The sequence below is a fragment of the Oryx dammah genome, unplaced genomic scaffold (genome assembly GCF_014754425.2).
Source record: "Oryx dammah isolate SB20612 unplaced genomic scaffold, SCBI_Odam_1.1 HiC_scaffold_13, whole genome shotgun sequence".
Classification (NCBI taxonomy): domain Eukaryota; kingdom Metazoa; phylum Chordata; class Mammalia; order Artiodactyla; family Bovidae; genus Oryx; species Oryx dammah.
In genome coordinates, this window is record NW_024070197.1 from 21,685,173 (window position 1) to 21,704,178 (window position 19,006).

Genomic DNA, 19,006 nt, shown 5'->3' on the forward strand with positions numbered 1-19,006 from the left:
AAAGTGAGGTCGCTCAGTTGTGTCCGACTCTTAGCGACCTCAGACCCCTTTTTATCTGTTTTTCTTTTTTATACTACCTTATTATTGTTGAAGTCAAGCAATATCTTCTCTTATCTGAGGATATCTATTTTCTCATGTTTTCTTTCACTCCCTACATCGTTTGTTTCAGAGTTTGTTTTCCTTTTTCCCCAGGTGAAGGCTTTCTTAAAAATGTCCAAGGATCCCTGGAGACTGCTCACACCGAGGACACTAAATGCTGGGCTACACCTGTAGGCAGGCTGGAGCTCAGCACCATGTCAGAGTCCCATCACTGAAGGGAGACAGGCAGCAAGCAGGCATTTTTCCTGGGAGGACTGAACAACAGCGCCGCCTGAAGGTTATTCTCGAGGGTCATTCAGTATCTCCAAGCAGAGCCTCCATCTCCTTCCTGAGAAGCTTGCTGTGGGTGCTCAGGAAACAAGGGGAGGGGAGCGGTCCAGAGCCCTCCCCACATCACACCTTCCTCAGTGGCCAGTCAGTGGCCAGCCGCCCTCTGCTGATGCTTTTCCATCTTCCAAAGCCTATAAGAAACTTCCTGCCCAATAGAGACTTCACACTCATTCTATTCATCCTTGTGGGGTTTTCTTTTCTTTCTTTTTTTTTTTTTTAATATCAAGAGGGAAGCAGATAAACATGATCTAAACTGATGCTCGAAATTGATGATCTAAGTGAAACCACAGTTGTAGAATGCAATTCTGAAGAGAATGCGGAGAACATTCTAACTGCCCCGACTGCTTGTGCTCCTTCTGAGCTCCCTTTCAGAGGCTCATTTGAGAACTTACTGCACAAAAGCATTAGGTTTCCCCACAAAAAGAATTATTTACTTATAAGACGTTAACCTGGACTTTAAGAATAAATGAGAAATGAATAACAAAATCTTAAAAGGGAATTTCAAAAGCAAAGAAATTATGGAAATGCAACCTCAGAACTGTTTATTAAAAATCTCTCTACATTACAACAGGTCAGAGTTCCTTTATGAATCCCATCACCTTTTTCAGGTCTGTTGAGAGTGGTGCTGTCTCGACAGATAAGCAGGGCTCAATCTTGTTTCGCAAAACTGCCATGGGCTGCTGAGACCCCGATTTCAGCTTCTGCAACTAAGAACACAGGTGTTAGATGGCTCTGCCCAATGGTGTTAGCACAGAATACCAAGAACCTTACGGAGATGAAGAGGATGTGAGAGTTTGGTTTCAGTGTAAAATCCTAGGTTTATATGCTTATCAAAACCCATCAAAATAACCCAAATGAAAGGAAGATTATCTATCACCCAAACAGAAAGAGAGCCTAAAGAGCCATGTCTCTAAAGCAGTAATTTATTAGGGAATTTCTAAAAGGGCATCTTCAGGTAAAGTTCTCCATGCAAGGAATTTCTCTTTATATCTAAAATTAGAGGAAAGGAGGGATGGGATTTAGAGAGTGAACAGTGTTATTTCTTTTGGCGGGGGGGCGGGGGTGGGGGGAGTTGCAATACCTGCTGTACATCAGAGACTCCATCACCTCTCAAAGGATCAGGGTTTAAAAACTGCAGTAATCTATAAAATAATCAAAAGGATCATTTGAAGGAAAAAGAAGTGCTCTTCAGTTCAGCTATTATCCTAGTTTTCCGTGACAGAGGTAAAATGAACTATAGGCATAGCCACGACACTACCGCTTGTTCTGTTTTACGCTGTCCATTGCTACACAAGGGCTGTGCTGGGTCTGCCAGTCTCCTGTTGCCCCTCTCCCTGCCCCCCGGGCCCTGCTCTGCACAGCAGTGCCGATCCCAGGACCATTGGCTCTGGACAAGGAGAAAGACTGCATGATCACTAACTCGTGTTCCTTCTAAGAAACCCACTGCCGCCTTCCTTTTCTGCGGTTTAATCTTCAATCACGTCAAGGTTCTCTGGAACCCACAACAGACTGATAGAATAACTCATGTCATTTCATCAGAGGGTTCTAAGTAAAGGGCACGAGGCTAGAAGAAACGAGCTACATGGATAATGCAAAGTTTTTGGTTCAAGGAAAATAACTGGTTGGAGCATCACTACTTCCAGGTATTAGGTAGAGGGATGCCTGCGTAGGAGGATGTCAACTCTGGTGCATTAACAACCATTCCAAGACCAGTGGGCTCCATGGGGCAGCGTTCAGAGCCCTTGGCCGTGGATACCATGAGGCCCTCCTGCTGGGATGTCACAGGGCCACAGAGCAGGCTCCAGGGAGTCAGGACACCAAGAGGGCCATAGGGCAATGACCCTCTCCCCAGTCATCCTAGTTAGTGGCTACTGTACAATCTACCCACTTCTGAACTGTCTTAGACGCTTTGTCACTCTGATGGCTTCAGAGCAGCCACAGTTACTTGGAATGTGAGAGTGTTTTTAGGCTGGTAAGAAATCATAAAAACTGGTACAAAAATACATTGTGGATTAAACAAGTATAAAATGAAGAGATTACTGTTAACAATCTGCCTGCAAGTGAGTTCTTTGTGAATCTGGCAGGACCAAAAAAAAAAAAAAACTTCCCAAGTTTCACACTATAAATACCTACTTTCTCCAGCAGGTGGTAGATCCATTTAACATTAGAAAACTAGGAAGAAAGCAAGCGCCAACCCATATAAAATCAACAGCCCCCAAAAGATCAACTTTATTTAATTTGTTTCATAAAATTGCTCATTTGACAAGAGATTCAGGAAGGGGAGGGAGAGAATGTCTACAGCAGAACAAAATTTTAAACAGAAGAATCTGCCCTAGCAAATGAAAAAGAAAACACTAACCTCGAAGCCTGTAGAAGACCCTGTGCGTGTGCTGTGCTGTGCTCAGGTGCTTCAGTCATGTCCGACTCTGTGTGACCCCGTGGACTGTACCCCGCCAGGCTCCTCTGTCCACAGGATTTTCCAGGCAAGAATACTGGAGTGGGTTGCCAGGCCCTCCTCCAGGGGATGTTCCCGAACCAGGGATTGGACCTGTGTTTCTTGTGTCTCCTGCACTGCAGGTGGATTCTTTACCCACTGAGTCACTGGGAATGCAGGTTTGAAATTAATCATAAAATCATATATAAATTCTTCCTGCTTATACTTTTTCTACAATTATTTCAATAAAAAATTTAGGCCAAGAAAAAAAAAATCCATACTTCACACAGCCATTCTTCTCATTGTATTCTTCCTTCTCAGCTGATCGAAGTGGCTTCTCACTTGACTTTTGACATGAAGCACTAAAAATCAAAAACATTTGCTAAAATTTCTGAATCCATTTATTCCAAATCTGAAAATACCTTTATTTTCTGGGAGAAAATTTGAGAAGTACCACTACAGAATAAGTGGATCAACTTAAGTAAATTCTTTGAGAACTGAAACTGAGTCCTTTGAGTATGAAGACCATTTTGACAGTCCCCGGGCTGCCAAGAGGGAGCAAGCCCCCCTACAGCCTCTCTCCCTTATGGATTATGACGAGAAACTCGGGATGAACTATGAAACTACAGGGGAGGAAGTCCCAATGTGAGAAACCACCAGAATCATGGGGGATGTCCTGGCTTTCACATTTCTCTATCTCTTGGTGTTGACACGAGGGTGGCCCACGTTGCAGAATGGTGCAGGGGATGCAGACGTCAAAAAAACCTGAGAAAGTCTCTACCGTCATCCCTCAGCATCTGCAGGGTACTGATCCCAGGAGCCCCAGGGATACCAAGATCCAAGGAGGCTCAAGTCCCTTATATAAGATAGTGTAGTGCAGTGGACCCTCCGCAATCAAGGACTCTGCATCAGGGCAGGTGCAGGAGCTACAGATGAGGACGGCTGAATATATTTCAAGCCAGAGAACAGAAAAGCGGGGCCTGAGACCAGTGGGAGTGAGGAATCCTGGCCCTCTCCCCATCTGCCCCCTCCTGGCCCTCTCCCCTTCTGCCCCCTCCTGGCCCTCTCTCCTTCTGTCCTCTCCTGGCCCTCTCTCCTCTTGGTCTAACCCCAAGGCCAGCTCTGATCATGGGGCTGCATGCACTGGTGCTAAACCACACACATGGTCACTTAAAACCCCAAGAGAAACTTCTTTCTCCCTCTAATGAACCAGGAAATGGGGACCCAGTGGTCTAGAGACTGGATGAGGAAAATTTTCCATCTCTGTTTCTTCTTTTATTTCCATTGCTATTTTATTCCACAAGCAGCCCCAGTCACACAAACTGCATGGTAGCTTCTCCACACACACACAAGAAAACATCTATCTGGTCAGAGGAACAGGGAGCGAGAACATCTAGAAAATGGTGAATATGAGGAAAAGTCCTGGGGAAAAAGAGATAGAGAGCTGGGGGTGGGGGGAATCCCATACCCACCCCAAGTCCCACTCCGATCCCAAACTGAGTGTGTCAGGAACGGACCCAAAGCAGCGGACCACAGAGTTGGAAACTGTCACAATCACCACCCACGGCAAGTGAGACAGAGTTTGAGGTCTGAACCTTAAGGGAGTAATGACCTCCTGCTAAAACAACAAAATCAACATTCTCCAGAAGATTCTAAAACAAAGTCTCATGCCCTAATATTCAAAGTATCTAGAGTACAATCCAAAATTACTCAACATACAAAGAATAAGGAAAATCAGATCAGCTGTAGAGGGAAAAAATAACCAACAGGTGCCAACCCCAGTACAGCTCAGAAGCATGAATTATAAAACACCCTAGAGGAGCTATTATAACCATGCTCCATAAGAGAAGGAAAGGTGAGCACTCTTAAATGACACAGTTTTATTTTCTTCTCAGCAAAAATATAAACTATAAAAAAACAAATGAAAATTTTAGAACAAAAAATATAATACATCAGATAAAAATTCAATGGATGGGCTTAATAGCAAAATGGAAATAACAGAAGAGTCAATTAAAGTAAACACAGACCAGTGGAATTATTAATATGAAGAACAGCAAGAAAAAAACTGAAAAAATGAACAGAGCCTCAGAGACATTTGTCTTATAAGAGTCTCAAAAAAGAAGAAAATGGCAGGTGCAGAAAAAATATTTGTAGAATAACACAGCTGAATGCTTATCAAATCTGATGAAAAGACGGCTGCTGCTGCTTAGCTGCTGCACAGTTGTATCTGACTGTGCGACCCTAAGGCCCGCAGCCTGCCAAGCTCCTCTATCCATGGGATTCTGTAGGCAAAAGTAGTAAAGTGGGTTGCCATATCCTCCTCCAGGGGATTTTCCCATCCCAGGGATCAAACCCAGGTCTCCTGCATTGCAGGTGGATTCTTTACCATTGAGCTATCAGGGAGGCCCCAATGAAGGCAGAAACCTACAAATGAAGAGCCCTAATGAATCTCAAGCATAAGAAACATGAGAGAAACTTCATCAAGACATACAATAATTAAATTGTTCAAACCAGCAATGAAGAGAAAACCCTAAAAACAGAGGGAAAAGACATGCTGCAAGCAGAGGAACAAAGGAAAAATATGATGGTATATTTTGCATTGCAAACAATATGAGCAGGTAGATGGTGAAGCAACATCGCTAAAATACAGGGAAAAGTAAATTTAAAGCTGGAATTCTACCCTAGCAAAGTTTTTTCAGACATATAAAAGCTGAAAGAATTCATCACCAGCAGACCCAAGAAACAGTAAAGGAAGAAATATAATACAAGAAATAGTAAAGGAAGTCCCTCAAGTAAAAGGAAAATGGTACCAGATGGAAATCTGGATCTACACAAAAAGTAAAAAAGCATGGATGATAACTACATAGGTAAATATATGATCCCTCAAAGAAAAACTGTTTAAATAGGAACAATAGAATTCAGCATTTATAACAAATGTATAAATACAATGTATGGCAACACTAGCATGAAGTCCAGGAGCGGAGAAATGAAGCTTCCTATTTTAAGATCTTTTACTCTATATGAAGTGCATAATATCACAATTTCTCATTAATATCACTGACATGGATTTTGCTGAGGACAGGATCACAAAGACTTGGAAGCTTATCTTCAAGAATACAAGAAACCATTCTTCACCTTCCACCAAGCTGAACTGCCATCGGGCCCACATATACCCACCCTTCACATCAAGACATCTGCCTTACAGACACAGTTCTGTCTGACAAGGTAACAAGGAGACTCCAGAATCACTACCACTTTTTGGAAAACTGTGCTGCTAGCCAGCTATCAAACGTATTTCTTTTAAATATATGCTTAATCAAAATTTCCAGGGTCACTCTTTTTGAAAATGAATGTTCTCCCATCATCAATCTTATAGAACACTGTATAAAATATTATACTTAAGTCTCTAGTCAATTACACTAGATTTTCAGATCATACCTTGCAGCTGGTGTGTCTGGATTGGCATATATGGTTATGCCTCTCTTTGTTGGCCAGCACACTGAAGATTCAACACACTGTAAAAAAAAAATTTTTTTTTCAGGATGAATATTTATGCTAGCAACATATGTGTTCTTGAGGCATCAAAATTCCTTGGGAGTTGTTTCATAGACAACCATTTCAGATAAGGTCCAGGCAACGCCGATATGAACAGACCAAGAACTGGAGAGGCCACCCCTATAAACACTAGACTGAAGGGTCCAAATAGCAGGCAGCCAGCCTTTCAGATAGTCAGTATTTAAGATGTCCTGGAATTACTTTCACTTGTCTTGTCAAGAAACTGGAGAGACAGGTAAGAGTTGACCTTAACTATTATACTGTCCCATATTTCAGATATTTATACCCTTGTTAAAGTGAGAATATGCACCCAATTTTGTCAAGTGGTCAGCAGGCCAAGAACAAGGACTTGAAAAGGGAGGAACAAGGGGTATCCTGTTCATCTGAAACAGAGTAAACTTGTAAACTTACATTTTTTTCATGAATAAAACTACCATAGCCACAGTTTTGGTTCCTGGTAGATTTTAAAGGAGAATATTCTAAAATGAACACTACATAAACTTTATATTTAATGAACATTTTAAAATAGCACCTTATTTACATCTTTCAAGGAGATGTACTGTTGTTTCTTTTCAGATTCCTTTTTAGGTGAACCTTTCAATGAATCCATAGTACATTTTACAGTCTTATCTGCAAAATAAAAATAATAATAAAAATTGTCTTAGGAAGTGTTATAAATAAATAGAAAACAGGACCAAAAGGATCTTACTAAAAAAGTGTTATCATAATAAAACCTTAATACATAAAATTGTTACAGCATAAGATTTTGTATCAAACTTTACTTGAGGGGATTAAGTTAAAAAATCTTGTATCAACCCTTATTAGAAAAAAGAAAAAGAAAAAAAAAATGCTGAAGCAAATTCCTTACTGGCTTACTAACAATTTAACCATTATTTATTTCCCCAAATTGGCAGACTCTATTTTGCAAAGGAGGCCAGAAGATGATTCCCAACACACATGCTGTTCTCAGAGTGTGACTTCCACGCTTCTCCCACGGAGATGTGGGCTCATCCTCCTTGCCCAGAAGCCTGGGTGGGCTTAGAAACACAGACGTGATGTTACGTGACTTCCAAAGCTGGAACACAAAAATGTCACACGCCTATGATCTGCTCTCTTAAACGCTCACTTCTGTAACCCAGCCGTCGTGTTACGAGGAAGCCCAAGCAACTGCATGGAAAGGCCACTACATATATTTCAGGTGACAGCCCAGAAGAGACAAGGTACACTTCAGATCAAAGAAGGAGTCATTTAATAATGACACATATCAATTCATCAAGAGGACATAAAACTTCTAAACTTCCGTGTACTTAAGTGACAGCTTCAAAATACACAAAGCAAAAACTAACAGAACGGAAATGAGTCATAAATAAAACAATTGTATAGTTGGAGATATCAATGCCTCTCTTTCAGTAGCTGACAGACCTGTAGACAAAAAAAAAAAAAATCATGAACACAGAGAAGACCTGAACAAGACTATGGACCAACAAGACCTGCCGGGAGCCAGCGTGAGGAACTCCGCCCGTGGCAAAGGTCATGAGGAAGGAGGCTCGGCATACGCAAAGGCAGGATCGAGCCTCAGGAGACCCCCTGTTCCCGAGCATCTACCCCCAAAACCAGAGTCTGCCTACTTTACTGCTTCATGCTCTCACCTACACCTCTGACTTAATGGGGGCTGTCCCCCTCAACACCTCTCTCGGAGAAGGAGTTAACTTACAGCTCCAGTTAATAAAAATTCCTGGGCATGACAAGAGTGTTTCTACTTACAAACTCCTCTGAAGGTTCTCTAGCCTGCCTGACAGGTTCCTCCGGCCACATGTGATTGTTCACGGCCTCCCAACAGTTAGAGGCACGAGATGCTTTAAACTTTCTAAATACAGATTCTTTTGAGAGGTTAGAAAATTATTAGTATAGTATAGTGGGTTGACCAGGAATTATATTGGTGAAGGGTTTTTCATTTATTGGGCCAATGTTTGCTGCTAAGTCTCTATATCCCCTGCCCTTATACAAATATATAACTAGCATATAATAGAAATAAGTATTAACCTTTAAGATTAATCATGTTAAACCTTCAGTTCAGTTCAGTCGCTCAGTCATGTCCGACTCTTTGCAACCCCATGAATCGCAGCACGCCAGGCCTCCCTGTTCATCACCATCTCCCGGAGTTCACTCAGACTCACGTCCATCGAGTCCGTGATGCCATCCAGCCATCTCATCCTCTGTCATCCCCTTCTCCTCCTGCCCCGAATCCCTCCCAGCATCAGAGTCTTTTCCAATGAGTCAACTCTTCACATGAGGTGGCCAAAGTACTGGAGTTTCAGCTTTAGCATCATTCCTTCCAAAGAAATCCCAGGGTTGATCTTCAGAATGGACTGGTTAGATCTCCTTGCAGTCCAAGGGACTCTCAAGAGTCTTCTCCAACACCACAGTTCAAAAGCATCAATTCTTCGGCACTCAGCCTTCTTCACAGTCCAACTCTCACATCCATACATGACCACAGGAAAAACCATAGCCTTGACTAGATGGACCTTAGTCGGCAAAGTAATGTCTCTGCTTTTGAATATACTATCTAGGTTGGTCATAACTTTTCTTCCAAGGAGTAAGCGTCTTTTAATTTCATGGCTGCAGTCACCATCTGCAGTGATTCTGCAGCCCCAAAAAATAAAGTCTGACACTGTTTCCACTGTTTCCCCATCTATTTCCCATGAAGTGATGGGACCGGATGGCATGATTTTTGTTTTCTGAATGTTGAGCTTTAGGCCAACTTTTTCGCTTTCCTCTTTCACTTTCATCAAGAGGCTTTTTAGCTCCTCTTCATTTTCTGCCATAAGGGTGGTGTCATCTGCATATCTGAGGTTACTGATATTTCTCCCGGCAATCTTGATTTCAGCTTGTGTTTATTCCAGTCCAGCGTTTCTCATGATGTACTCTGCATATAAGTTAAGTAAGCAGGGTGACAATATACAGCCTTGACATACTCCTTTTCCTATTTGGAACCAGTCTGTTGTTCCATGTCCAGTTCTAACTGTTGCTTCCTGACCTGCATACAGATTTCTCAAGAGGCAGGTCAGGTGGTCTGGTATTCCCATCTCTTCCAGAATTTTCCACAGTTTATTGTGATCCACACAGTCAAAGGCTTTGGCATAGTCAATAAAGCAGAAATTGATGTTTTTCTGGAACTCTCTTGCTTTTTCCATGATCCAGCGGATGTTGGCAATTTGATCTCTGGTTCCTCTGCCTTTTCTAAAACCAGCTGGAACGTCAGGGAGTTCACGGTTCACATATTGCTGAAGCCTAGCTTGGAGAATTTTGAGCATTACTTTACTAGCATGTGAGATGAGTGCAATTATGCGGTAGTTTGAGCATTCTTTGGCATTGCCTTTCTTTGGAATTGGAATGAAAACTGACCTTTTCCAGTCCTGTGGCCACTGCTGAATTTTCCAAATTTGCTGGCATATTGAGTGCAGCACTTTCACAGCATCATCTTTCAGGATTTGAAACAGCTCAATTGGAATTCCATCACCTCCACTAGCTTTGTTCGTAGTGATGCTAAGGCCCACTTGACTTCACACTTGACAGAACGTGGTCCACTGGAGAAGGGAATGGCAAGCCACTTCAGTATTCTTGCCTTGAGAACCCCATGAACAGTATGAAAAGGCAATATGATAGGATACCAAAAGAGGAACTCCCCAGGTCATTAGGTGCCCAATATGCTACTGGAGATCAGAGGAGAAATAACTACAGAAAGAACGAAGGGATGGAGCCAAAGCAAAAACAATACCCAGTTGTGGATGTGACTGGTGATAGAAGCAAGATCTGATGCTGTAAAGAGCAATATTGCATAGGAACCTGGAATGTCAGGTCCATGAATCAAGGCAAACTGGAAGTGGTCAAACCAAGAGATGGCAAGGGTGAACGTCGACATTCTAGGAATCAGCGAACTAAAATGGACTGGAATGGGTGAATTTAACTCAGATGACCATTATATCTACTACTGCGGGCAGGAATCCCTCAGAAGAAATGGAGTAGCCATCATGGTCAACAAGAGTCCGAAATGCAGTACTTGGATGCAATCTCAAAAACGACAGAATGATCTCTGTTCTTCTCCAAGGCAAACCATTCAATATCACAGTTATCCAAGTCTATGCCCCAACCAGTAATGCTGAAGAAGCTGAAGCTGAACGGTTTTATGAAGACCTACAAGACCTTTTAGAACTAACACCCATTTTCATTCTAGGGGACTGGAATGCAAAAGTAGAAAGTCAAGAAACACCTGGAGTAACAGGCAAATTTGGCCTTGGAATGTGGAATGAAGCAGGGCAAAGACTAATAGAGTTTTGCCAAGAAAATGCACTGGTCATAGCAAACACCCTCTTCCAACAACACAAGAGAAGACTCTACACATGGACATCACCAGATGGTCAACACTGAAATCAGACTGATTATATTCTTTGCAGCCAAAGATGGAGAAGCTCTATGCAGTCAACAAAAACAAGACCGGGAGCTGACTGTGGCTCAGATCATGAACTCCTTATTACCAAATTCAGACTTAAACTGAAGAAAGTAGGGAAAACCGCTAGACCATTCAGGTATGACCTAAATCAAATCCCTTATGATTATACAGTGGAAGTGAGAAATAGATTTACGGGCCTAGATCTGATAGATAGAGTGCCTGATGAACTATGGAATGAAGTTCGTGACATTGTTCAGGAGACAGGGATCAAGACCATCCCCATGGAAAAGAAATGCAAAAAAGCAAAATGGCTGTCTGGGGAGGCCTTACAAATAGCTGTGAAGAGAAGAGAGGCGAAAAGCAAAGGAGAAAAGGAAAGATATAGGCATCTAAATGCAGAGTTCCAAAGAATAGCAAGAAGAGATAAGAAAGCCTTCTTCAGCAATCAATGCAAAGAAATAGAGGAAAACAACAGAATGGGAAAGACCAGCGATCTCTTCAAGAAACATTTCATGCAAAGATGGGCTCAATAAAGGACAGAAATGGTACGGACCTAACAGAAGCAGAAGATATTAAGAAGAGGTGGCAAGAATACACGGAAGAACTGTACAAAAAAGATCTTCACAACCCAGATAGTCATGATGTTAAACCTTAGGCTAAGTAAATTCCTTTCTCAATTGTAACCCACTACACCCTCACCCTATAGGAATGCAACTTTATCTGGTACCTTCGGAGGGTGGCACCTGGTTTAAGAAAAATCACCCCTGGAAAATAGGTTTTCTAGTTGATTGACCATTATCAGAAAGAAAGGGTCATAAAATGTTAGCAGGCCCCCTGGCCAGAAGATGATGTAAAGCCACCTAAGACCTTTTGTATACATTTATATGAAGCACCTGATTTTGATAAAGGTCAGGTCTGCTGACCCCACGTGACTTTGTATTCTATCTCTATGTATAACAAAAAGTATATAAGCAAACCTGGAAAATAAAGAAAACGGATCAGTTCCTGGAAAGATTGATTCCCCCATGTCGTTCTTTCTTGTTCTCCGTTTTTCTGGCTGAATTCCCATCTGGAGTGTGGATGCCCGCCAAGCCTGCTAATTATGCCTCTGCTTCTAAGATCTGACCGGGGAGCCCTTAGTGTCTTCTCTCCTTCGGGAGAACGGGAGGACGCCTGTGGCCTATGTAGGTGGTGCAAACCTCTTGTCTCGAGGTTTTATTGGTATTCCATGTAAACCAAGTTATTCAGCTCCTTTTCTCCACTGAATTTTCTCACTGAGCTATTCTTATTTAACCCCTCTTTATATCTTTAATTAATACTTAATTAAGCTATTGTTTTCCTGATTGCTGACGCCGTCTCCCCTTCGAATTCCCTGGATCCACCGGGGCTGGACCCCGGCAATGACCTAACTAATATTTACGTAACACTCGCCCCATCAACAGCACAATATGCATTCTTCTCAAGTATATACACAGCCTTCTCCAAGTGAGACCATATTCTGAGTCATAATACAAGTCTCAATAAATTTTAAAAGATATAGAATACTCAACTGAGAATCTTGAACAACTTAAGGAGTCAACAGAGATAGGCAATATATATAGGAAAAAGAAAAGCAATTAGAATCTCCAAGAAGAAATAATGCTGTCATCTTATATTTACCAATTTTACATTTCAAAGCTCAATTTAACTTCCAGTTTCTATCCCATCATGTAAGGAGGCTGGAATTCACCACTCCTTCATAACAGTAAGTAAACAGCTAACCCAAGTGAAAAATAACAACTCTTCTTATATCTGACATAAAAGATGAGGCCACAGGGCAAACCTTCTCACCTACAACTGGAGAGACCGATAATCACAACTGCTGTGAGCAGAAATCTCCATAGAACCTAGCACCAGAGAAGGAAAATCTGAACTGTAGTTGACCAGCTACTGGAAGCTCGTGTGGGAAAGTAAATAAACTACTCTAAGAGGATCCCCAACACTTTGTGACTCTCACTTATTGGAACTCCACAGCTTCTCACATGAAGATCATATAAAAGTCCCCTTGGGGCTTAGTAGTGGGAGGGGAAAATTAACCTTTTTGAAATATGCCAGTGCATTCTGTTCTCAGCAAGTTCTGCCCTCCAGAGAAATTAATCAGAGCCTGAACTTCCCGGACTGAACAGACTCGTTCCAAATCGGGAATGGAGTACATTAAGACTGTATATTGTCACCCTGCTTATTTAACTTATATGCAGAGTACATCATGCAAAATGCCAGGCAGGATGAAGCACAAGCTGGAATCAAGATTGCAGGGAGAAATATCAGATATGCAGATGAAGCCATCCTTATGGCAGAAAGTGAAGAACCAAAGAGCCTCTTGATGAAAGTGAAATAGGAGAGTGAAAAAGTTGGCTTAAAACTCAACATTCAGAAAAGATCATGGCATCCAGTCCCATCACTTCATGGCAAATAGATGGGGAAACAGTGAGAGACTTTATTTTTGGGGGCTCCAAAATCACTGCAGATGGTGACTGCAGCCATGAAATTAAAAGATGCTTGCTCCTTGGAAGAAAAGCTATGACAAACCTAGACAGCATATTAAAAAGCAGAGATATTACTTTGCCAACAAAGGTCCATCTAGTCAAAGCTATGGTTTTTCCTGTAGTCATGAATGGAAGGGGAGAAGGCAATGGCAACCCACTCCAGTATTCTTGCCTGGAAAATCCCATGGATGGAGGAGCCTGGTGGGCTGCAGTCCATGGGGTCGCTAAGAGTCAGAAATGACTGAGCAACTTCACTTTCACTTTTCACTTTCATGCATTGGAGAAGGGAATGGCAACCCACTCCAGTGTTCTTGCCTGGAGAATCTCAGGGAGTGGGAGCCTGGTGGGCTGTTGTCTATGGGGTCGCACAGAGTTGGACACGATTGACACAAGTTAGCAGCAGCAGCAGCATGTATGGATGTGAGAGCTGGACTATACAGAAAGCTGAGTGCCAAAGAACTGACGCTTTTGAACTGCAGTGTTGGAGAAGATCCTTGAGAGTCCCTTGGACTACAAGGAGATCCAACAAGTCCATCCTAAAGGAAATCTGTCCTCAATATTCTTTGGAAGGACTGATGCTGAAGCTGAAACTCCAATACTTTGGCCACCTGAGGCGAAGAACTGACTCATCTGAAAAGACCCTGAAGCTGGGAAAGATTAAAGGTGGGAGGAGAAGGGGACAACAGAGAATGAGATGGTTGGATAGCATCACCGACTCAATGGACATGAGTTTGAGTAAGCTCCTGGAGGTTGGTGACGGAGAGGGAAGCCTGGCGTGCTGCAAGCCATGGTGTCACAAAGAGTCGGACACAACTGAGCAACTGAACTGAACTACCCAGGCTTTATCAGAGACTAACCTCTTTGGGGGAAGAGAAATAGCCCAACTGATTAGATCTCCTTGCAGTCCAAGGGACTCTCAAGAGTCTTGTGAACTATGGTGTTGGAGAAGACTCTTGAGAGTCCCTTGGACTGCAAGGAGATCCAACCAGTCCATTCTAAAGGAGATTAGTCCTGGGTGTTCATTGGAAGGACTGATGCTAAAACTGAAACTCCAATACTTTGGCCACCTCATGTGAAGGATTGACTCATTAGACAAGATTCTGATGGTGGGAGGGACTGGGGGCAGGAGGAGAAGGGGAAGACAGAGGATGAGATGGCTGGATGGCATCACTGACTCAATGGACATGAGTTTGAGTGAACTCCGGGAGTTGGTGATGGACAGGGAGGCCTGGCGTGCTGTGATCCATGGGGTCGCAAAGAGTCGGACATGATTGAGCGACTGAACTGAACTGAACTGAACCGCCTTGGGGGAAGGGAAATAGCCCATCTATTTCCCCACCCCCCTCAGGCCATCCTAGCCCTCCTAAAGAGGAGAAGTGGAGGTCTGAAAAGCAAATCTGAAGGTCAAAACCCAGAGGCAAAGGCTCAAAAACATGGAGATCTAATCACAGCTTTAAGGATGCTTCCCCTCCCTCTATACCTTACAACTGTACCTCTAAAAGCCCCCCTCTTACCCAGAATATCCTGTCTGGCTTTAAATTTTTAAAAAAAAATTGCAAGGCATACCAAAAAGCAAAAAAAGAGAGACAGTTTGAAGAAACAGGGCAAGAATCAGAACCAGAGTTAGACAGAGCAGAGATGTTGAAACTGTCAGACCAGAAATTTAGTACAACTCAGATCAGGAGATCCTTATTGCAAATTTCAGGCTTAAATTGAAGACACTAGGGAAATCCACTAGGCCATTCAAGTTATGACCTAAATCAAATCCCTTATGATTATACAGTAGAGCTGACAAACAGATTCAAGGAATTAGATCTGGCAGACAGAGTGTCTGAAGAACTATGGACAGAGATTAGTAACACTGTCCAAGACGCAGTGACCAAAACCATCCCAAAGAAAAAGAAATGCAAGAAGGCCACGTGGTTGTCGGCAGAGGCTTAACAAATAGCTGAGGAAAAAAGAGAAGCAAACGGCAAGGGAGAAAAGGAATGCAGGTCAGAGAACTGCAAGGAGAGGTGAGGACTTCAAAGAACTCCCAACTGAATGCAGAGTTCAGAGAACTGCAAGGAGAGGTACGAAGGCCTTCTTAAATAAACAATGCAAAGAAATAGAGGAAAACAACAGAATGGGGAAAACTAGAGATCTCTTCAATAAAACTGGAGATATCAAAGGAACATTTCATACAAGGATGGGCACAATAAAGGAAAGAAATGCTAAGAACCTAGCAGAAGAGGTTATGAAAAGGTGGCAAAAATACACAGAAGAATTATACGAAAAAGGTCTTAATGGCCCAGATAATCATGTTAGTGTGGATACTCATTTAGAACCAGACATTTTGGAGTGTGAAGTTAAGGGGTCTTAGGAAGCATTACTGCAAAGAAAGTGGAGGTGATGGAATACCTGCTGAGCTATTTCAAATCCTAATAGATGATGCTGTTGAAATGCTGCACTCAACATGTCAGCAAATTTGGAAAACTCATCAGTGGCCACAGGACTGAAAAGGGTCAGTTTTTATTCCAACCTCAAAGAAGGACAATGTCAAAGAATGATCAAACTTCCATACAACTGCATTCATTTCACATGCTAGCAAGGTAATGCTCAAAATCCTTCAAGCTAGGCTTCAGCAGTAGTTGAACTGAGAACTTTCATGTGTACAAGCTGGATTTCTAAGAGGCAGAGGTGCCAGAGATCAAATTGCCACATTCACTGGATCATGGAGAAAATGAGGGACTTCCAGAAAAACATCTACTTCTGCTTCACTGACTATGCTAAAGCTTTTGACTGTGTGGATCACAACAAACTGGAAAATTCTCAAAGAGAGGGGAATACCAGACCACCTGACTTGTCTTCTGAGAAACCTGTATGCAGGTCAAGAAGCAACAGTTAGAGCTGGATATAGAACAACGAATTGGTTCAAAATTGGGAAAGGAGTATGACAAGGCTATATATTGTCACCCTGCTTATTTAACTTATATGCAGAGTACATCATGTGAAATGCCAGGCTGGATGAACCAAAAAGTTGGAATCAAGATTGCTGGGAGAAATATCAACAACCTCAGATATGCAGATGATACCACTCTAATGGCAGAGAAAGTAAAGAGGAACTACAGAGCCTCTTAATGAAAGGTAAAAAGGAGAATGAAAAAGCTGGCTTGAAACTCAACATTTTAAAAAAACTAATATCATGGCATCTGGTCCCATCACTTTACGGCAAATAGAAGGGGGAAAAGTAGAAGCAGTCAGTGACATATTTTCTTGGACTTCAAAATCACTGCAGACAGTGACTACAGTCATGAAATTAAAAGACACTTGTTCCTTGGAAGGAAAGTTATGACAAACCTAGACAACATATTAAAAAGCAGAGACATTGCTTTGCTGACAAAGGTCCATATAGACAAAGCTATGATTTTTCCATGTACGGATAGAAAGTCATGTACAGATATGAGAGATGGATCATGAAGAAGCCTGAGCACCAAAGAACTAGTGCTTTCAAACTGTGGTGATGGAGAAGACTCTTGAGAGTTCCTTGGACTGCAAGGAGATCAAACCAATCTATCCTAAAGGAAATCAATCCTGAATATTCATTAGAAGGACTGATACTGAAATGGAAGTTCCAATACTCTGGCTACCTGATGTAAAGATATGACTCACTGGAAATGACCCTGATGCTGGGAAAGACTGAAGGCAAAAGAGGGCAGTAGAGGATAAGAAGGTTAGATAGCATCACAGACTCAATGGACATGAATTTGAGCAGACTCCAGAAGATAGTGGAAAACCAAGGAGCCCAGTGTGCTGCAGTCTACAGGATTGCAAAGAGGTGGATATAACTTAGCAACTAAACAACCGTAACAACAAATGATTAATATGCTAAGGGTTCTAACAGAAAAAGCAAACAATATGCAAGAATAGATGGGTAATATAAGCAGGGACATGAAAAATTATAAGAAAGAATCAAGAAGAAATGCCAGAGATCAAAAACACTAACAGAAATGAAGAATGCCTTTGATGAACTTAGTAGACTGTATTCATCTGTGGAAAGAATCACTGAACTTGAGGATATGAACATTAGAGAAGGAATAAGTCAAGGCAAATTTAAGTTTTTCTTTTTTGAAAACATAGATAGCAGATAACAGTTTGTTCAAAATAATAGCAACAAAGTATTTCATTATTTATGCATATACATATAAAATATGTAAATATACATTTATTACACACATACCCATACGCATGAAAAGAATAGCGACAGTGACACCATGGCCAGGAGGGAGGAATTATGAATACTCTGTTATTATAAGGTACTAGCATTACCTGTAAGGTGGTTCAGTGTTATCTGAAAATAGATTGGACTGGTTGTAAATACTGCAATATCTAAGGCAATCATTTAAAAAAAGTGAAAAAAGAAGCAAACTGATGTGCTAAGAAGGAAAGAAATCAGAATTCTGTAAAATGCTCAACTAAAGCTATAAATGACAAGAATAAAAAACAAAGGCAATGAACAGAAAACAGTAACGCATTTGGCAGGTATCAATCTAACTAAATCAATCATCACTTTAAATGGTATTGGTCTAAATACACCAAATAAAAGACAAATATTTATACAAATTCTAGAAATTTGTATGTCAGTCTCCCAAGGCAAAGGAAAACAGAAGCAAAAATAAACAAATGGGACCTAGTTAAACTTGCAAGCTTTTACACTGCAAAGGAAACCATAAACAACAAGACAAGTGGGAGAAAATACTTGCAAACATCATGTTTGATAAGGCTTAATTTCCAAATATATACAAGCAGCTCATACAATTCAACATCAAAAAACCCCAACCAATTTAAAAAAGGGCAGAAGGCCTAAACAGACTTTTCTCCTAAGAAGACATACAGATGGCCAACAAGCATGTGAAAAGATGTTCAACATTGCTAATCATCAAAGACATGCATATCAAAAGCACAATGAGTCAAGAGGAAGGGGAGATATGTACCCCTATGGTTGATTTATCTTGATATACAGCAGAAATCAACACAACATTGTAAAGCAATTATCCTCCAATTAAGAATGAATTTCAAAAAAGCACAATGAGGTATCACCTCACACCTGTCAGAATGGCCACCATTAAAAGTCCATAAACAGTAAATGCTGGAGAGGCTATGGAGAAAAGGGAACCTACCTACACCGTTGGTCAGAATGTAAACTGGTACCAACTATGGAGAAAAGTATGGAGGTTCCTTAAAAAACTAAAAGCCGAGTTGCCATATGATCTTGTAATCCCATCCATGGGTGTGTATCTGGAGAAAACCATACTTCGAAAAGATATATGCACCCCAGCATGACAGCACTGTTTACAACAGCCAAGACATGGAGGCAATGTAAATGTCCATTGACAGATGAACGGATAAAGAATATGTGGTCCCATTAAGTTGAAAAGAAACATGCTCCCCAATGTTCAAAGCAGCATTATTCACAATAGCCAAGATATGGAAGCAAACTATCCATACCCAGATAAAGATGTGGTGTGTATACACACACACACACAAACTGGAATACTGCCCAGCCATAAAAAGAATGAAAATTTGCCATTCTCAGCAACATGGATGGATTTATGCTTAGTGAAATTAAGTCAG

The 19,006-nt window shown here is 41.6% G+C and overlaps 1 protein-coding gene across 1 annotated transcript in view; it reads right to left on the reverse strand.

Moving 5' to 3' along the window:
- The window catches only part of TDRD12 (tudor domain containing 12), a 76,510-nt gene that overhangs the window by 30,314 nt on the left and 27,190 nt on the right, over positions 1 to 19,006 (reverse strand). Inside the window, exons 8-12 of the mRNA XM_040253852.1 lie at positions 6,951 to 7,048; positions 6,302 to 6,378; positions 3,145 to 3,225; positions 1,511 to 1,571; positions 1,029 to 1,136 (exon numbers count right to left, since the gene is read on the reverse strand). Of these exons, the coding sequence (XP_040109786.1) occupies positions 1,029 to 1,136; positions 1,511 to 1,571; positions 3,145 to 3,225; positions 6,302 to 6,378; positions 6,951 to 7,048 (425 nt within the window). The remainder of the gene's footprint in view (positions 1 to 1,028; positions 1,137 to 1,510; positions 1,572 to 3,144; positions 3,226 to 6,301; positions 6,379 to 6,950; positions 7,049 to 19,006) is intronic.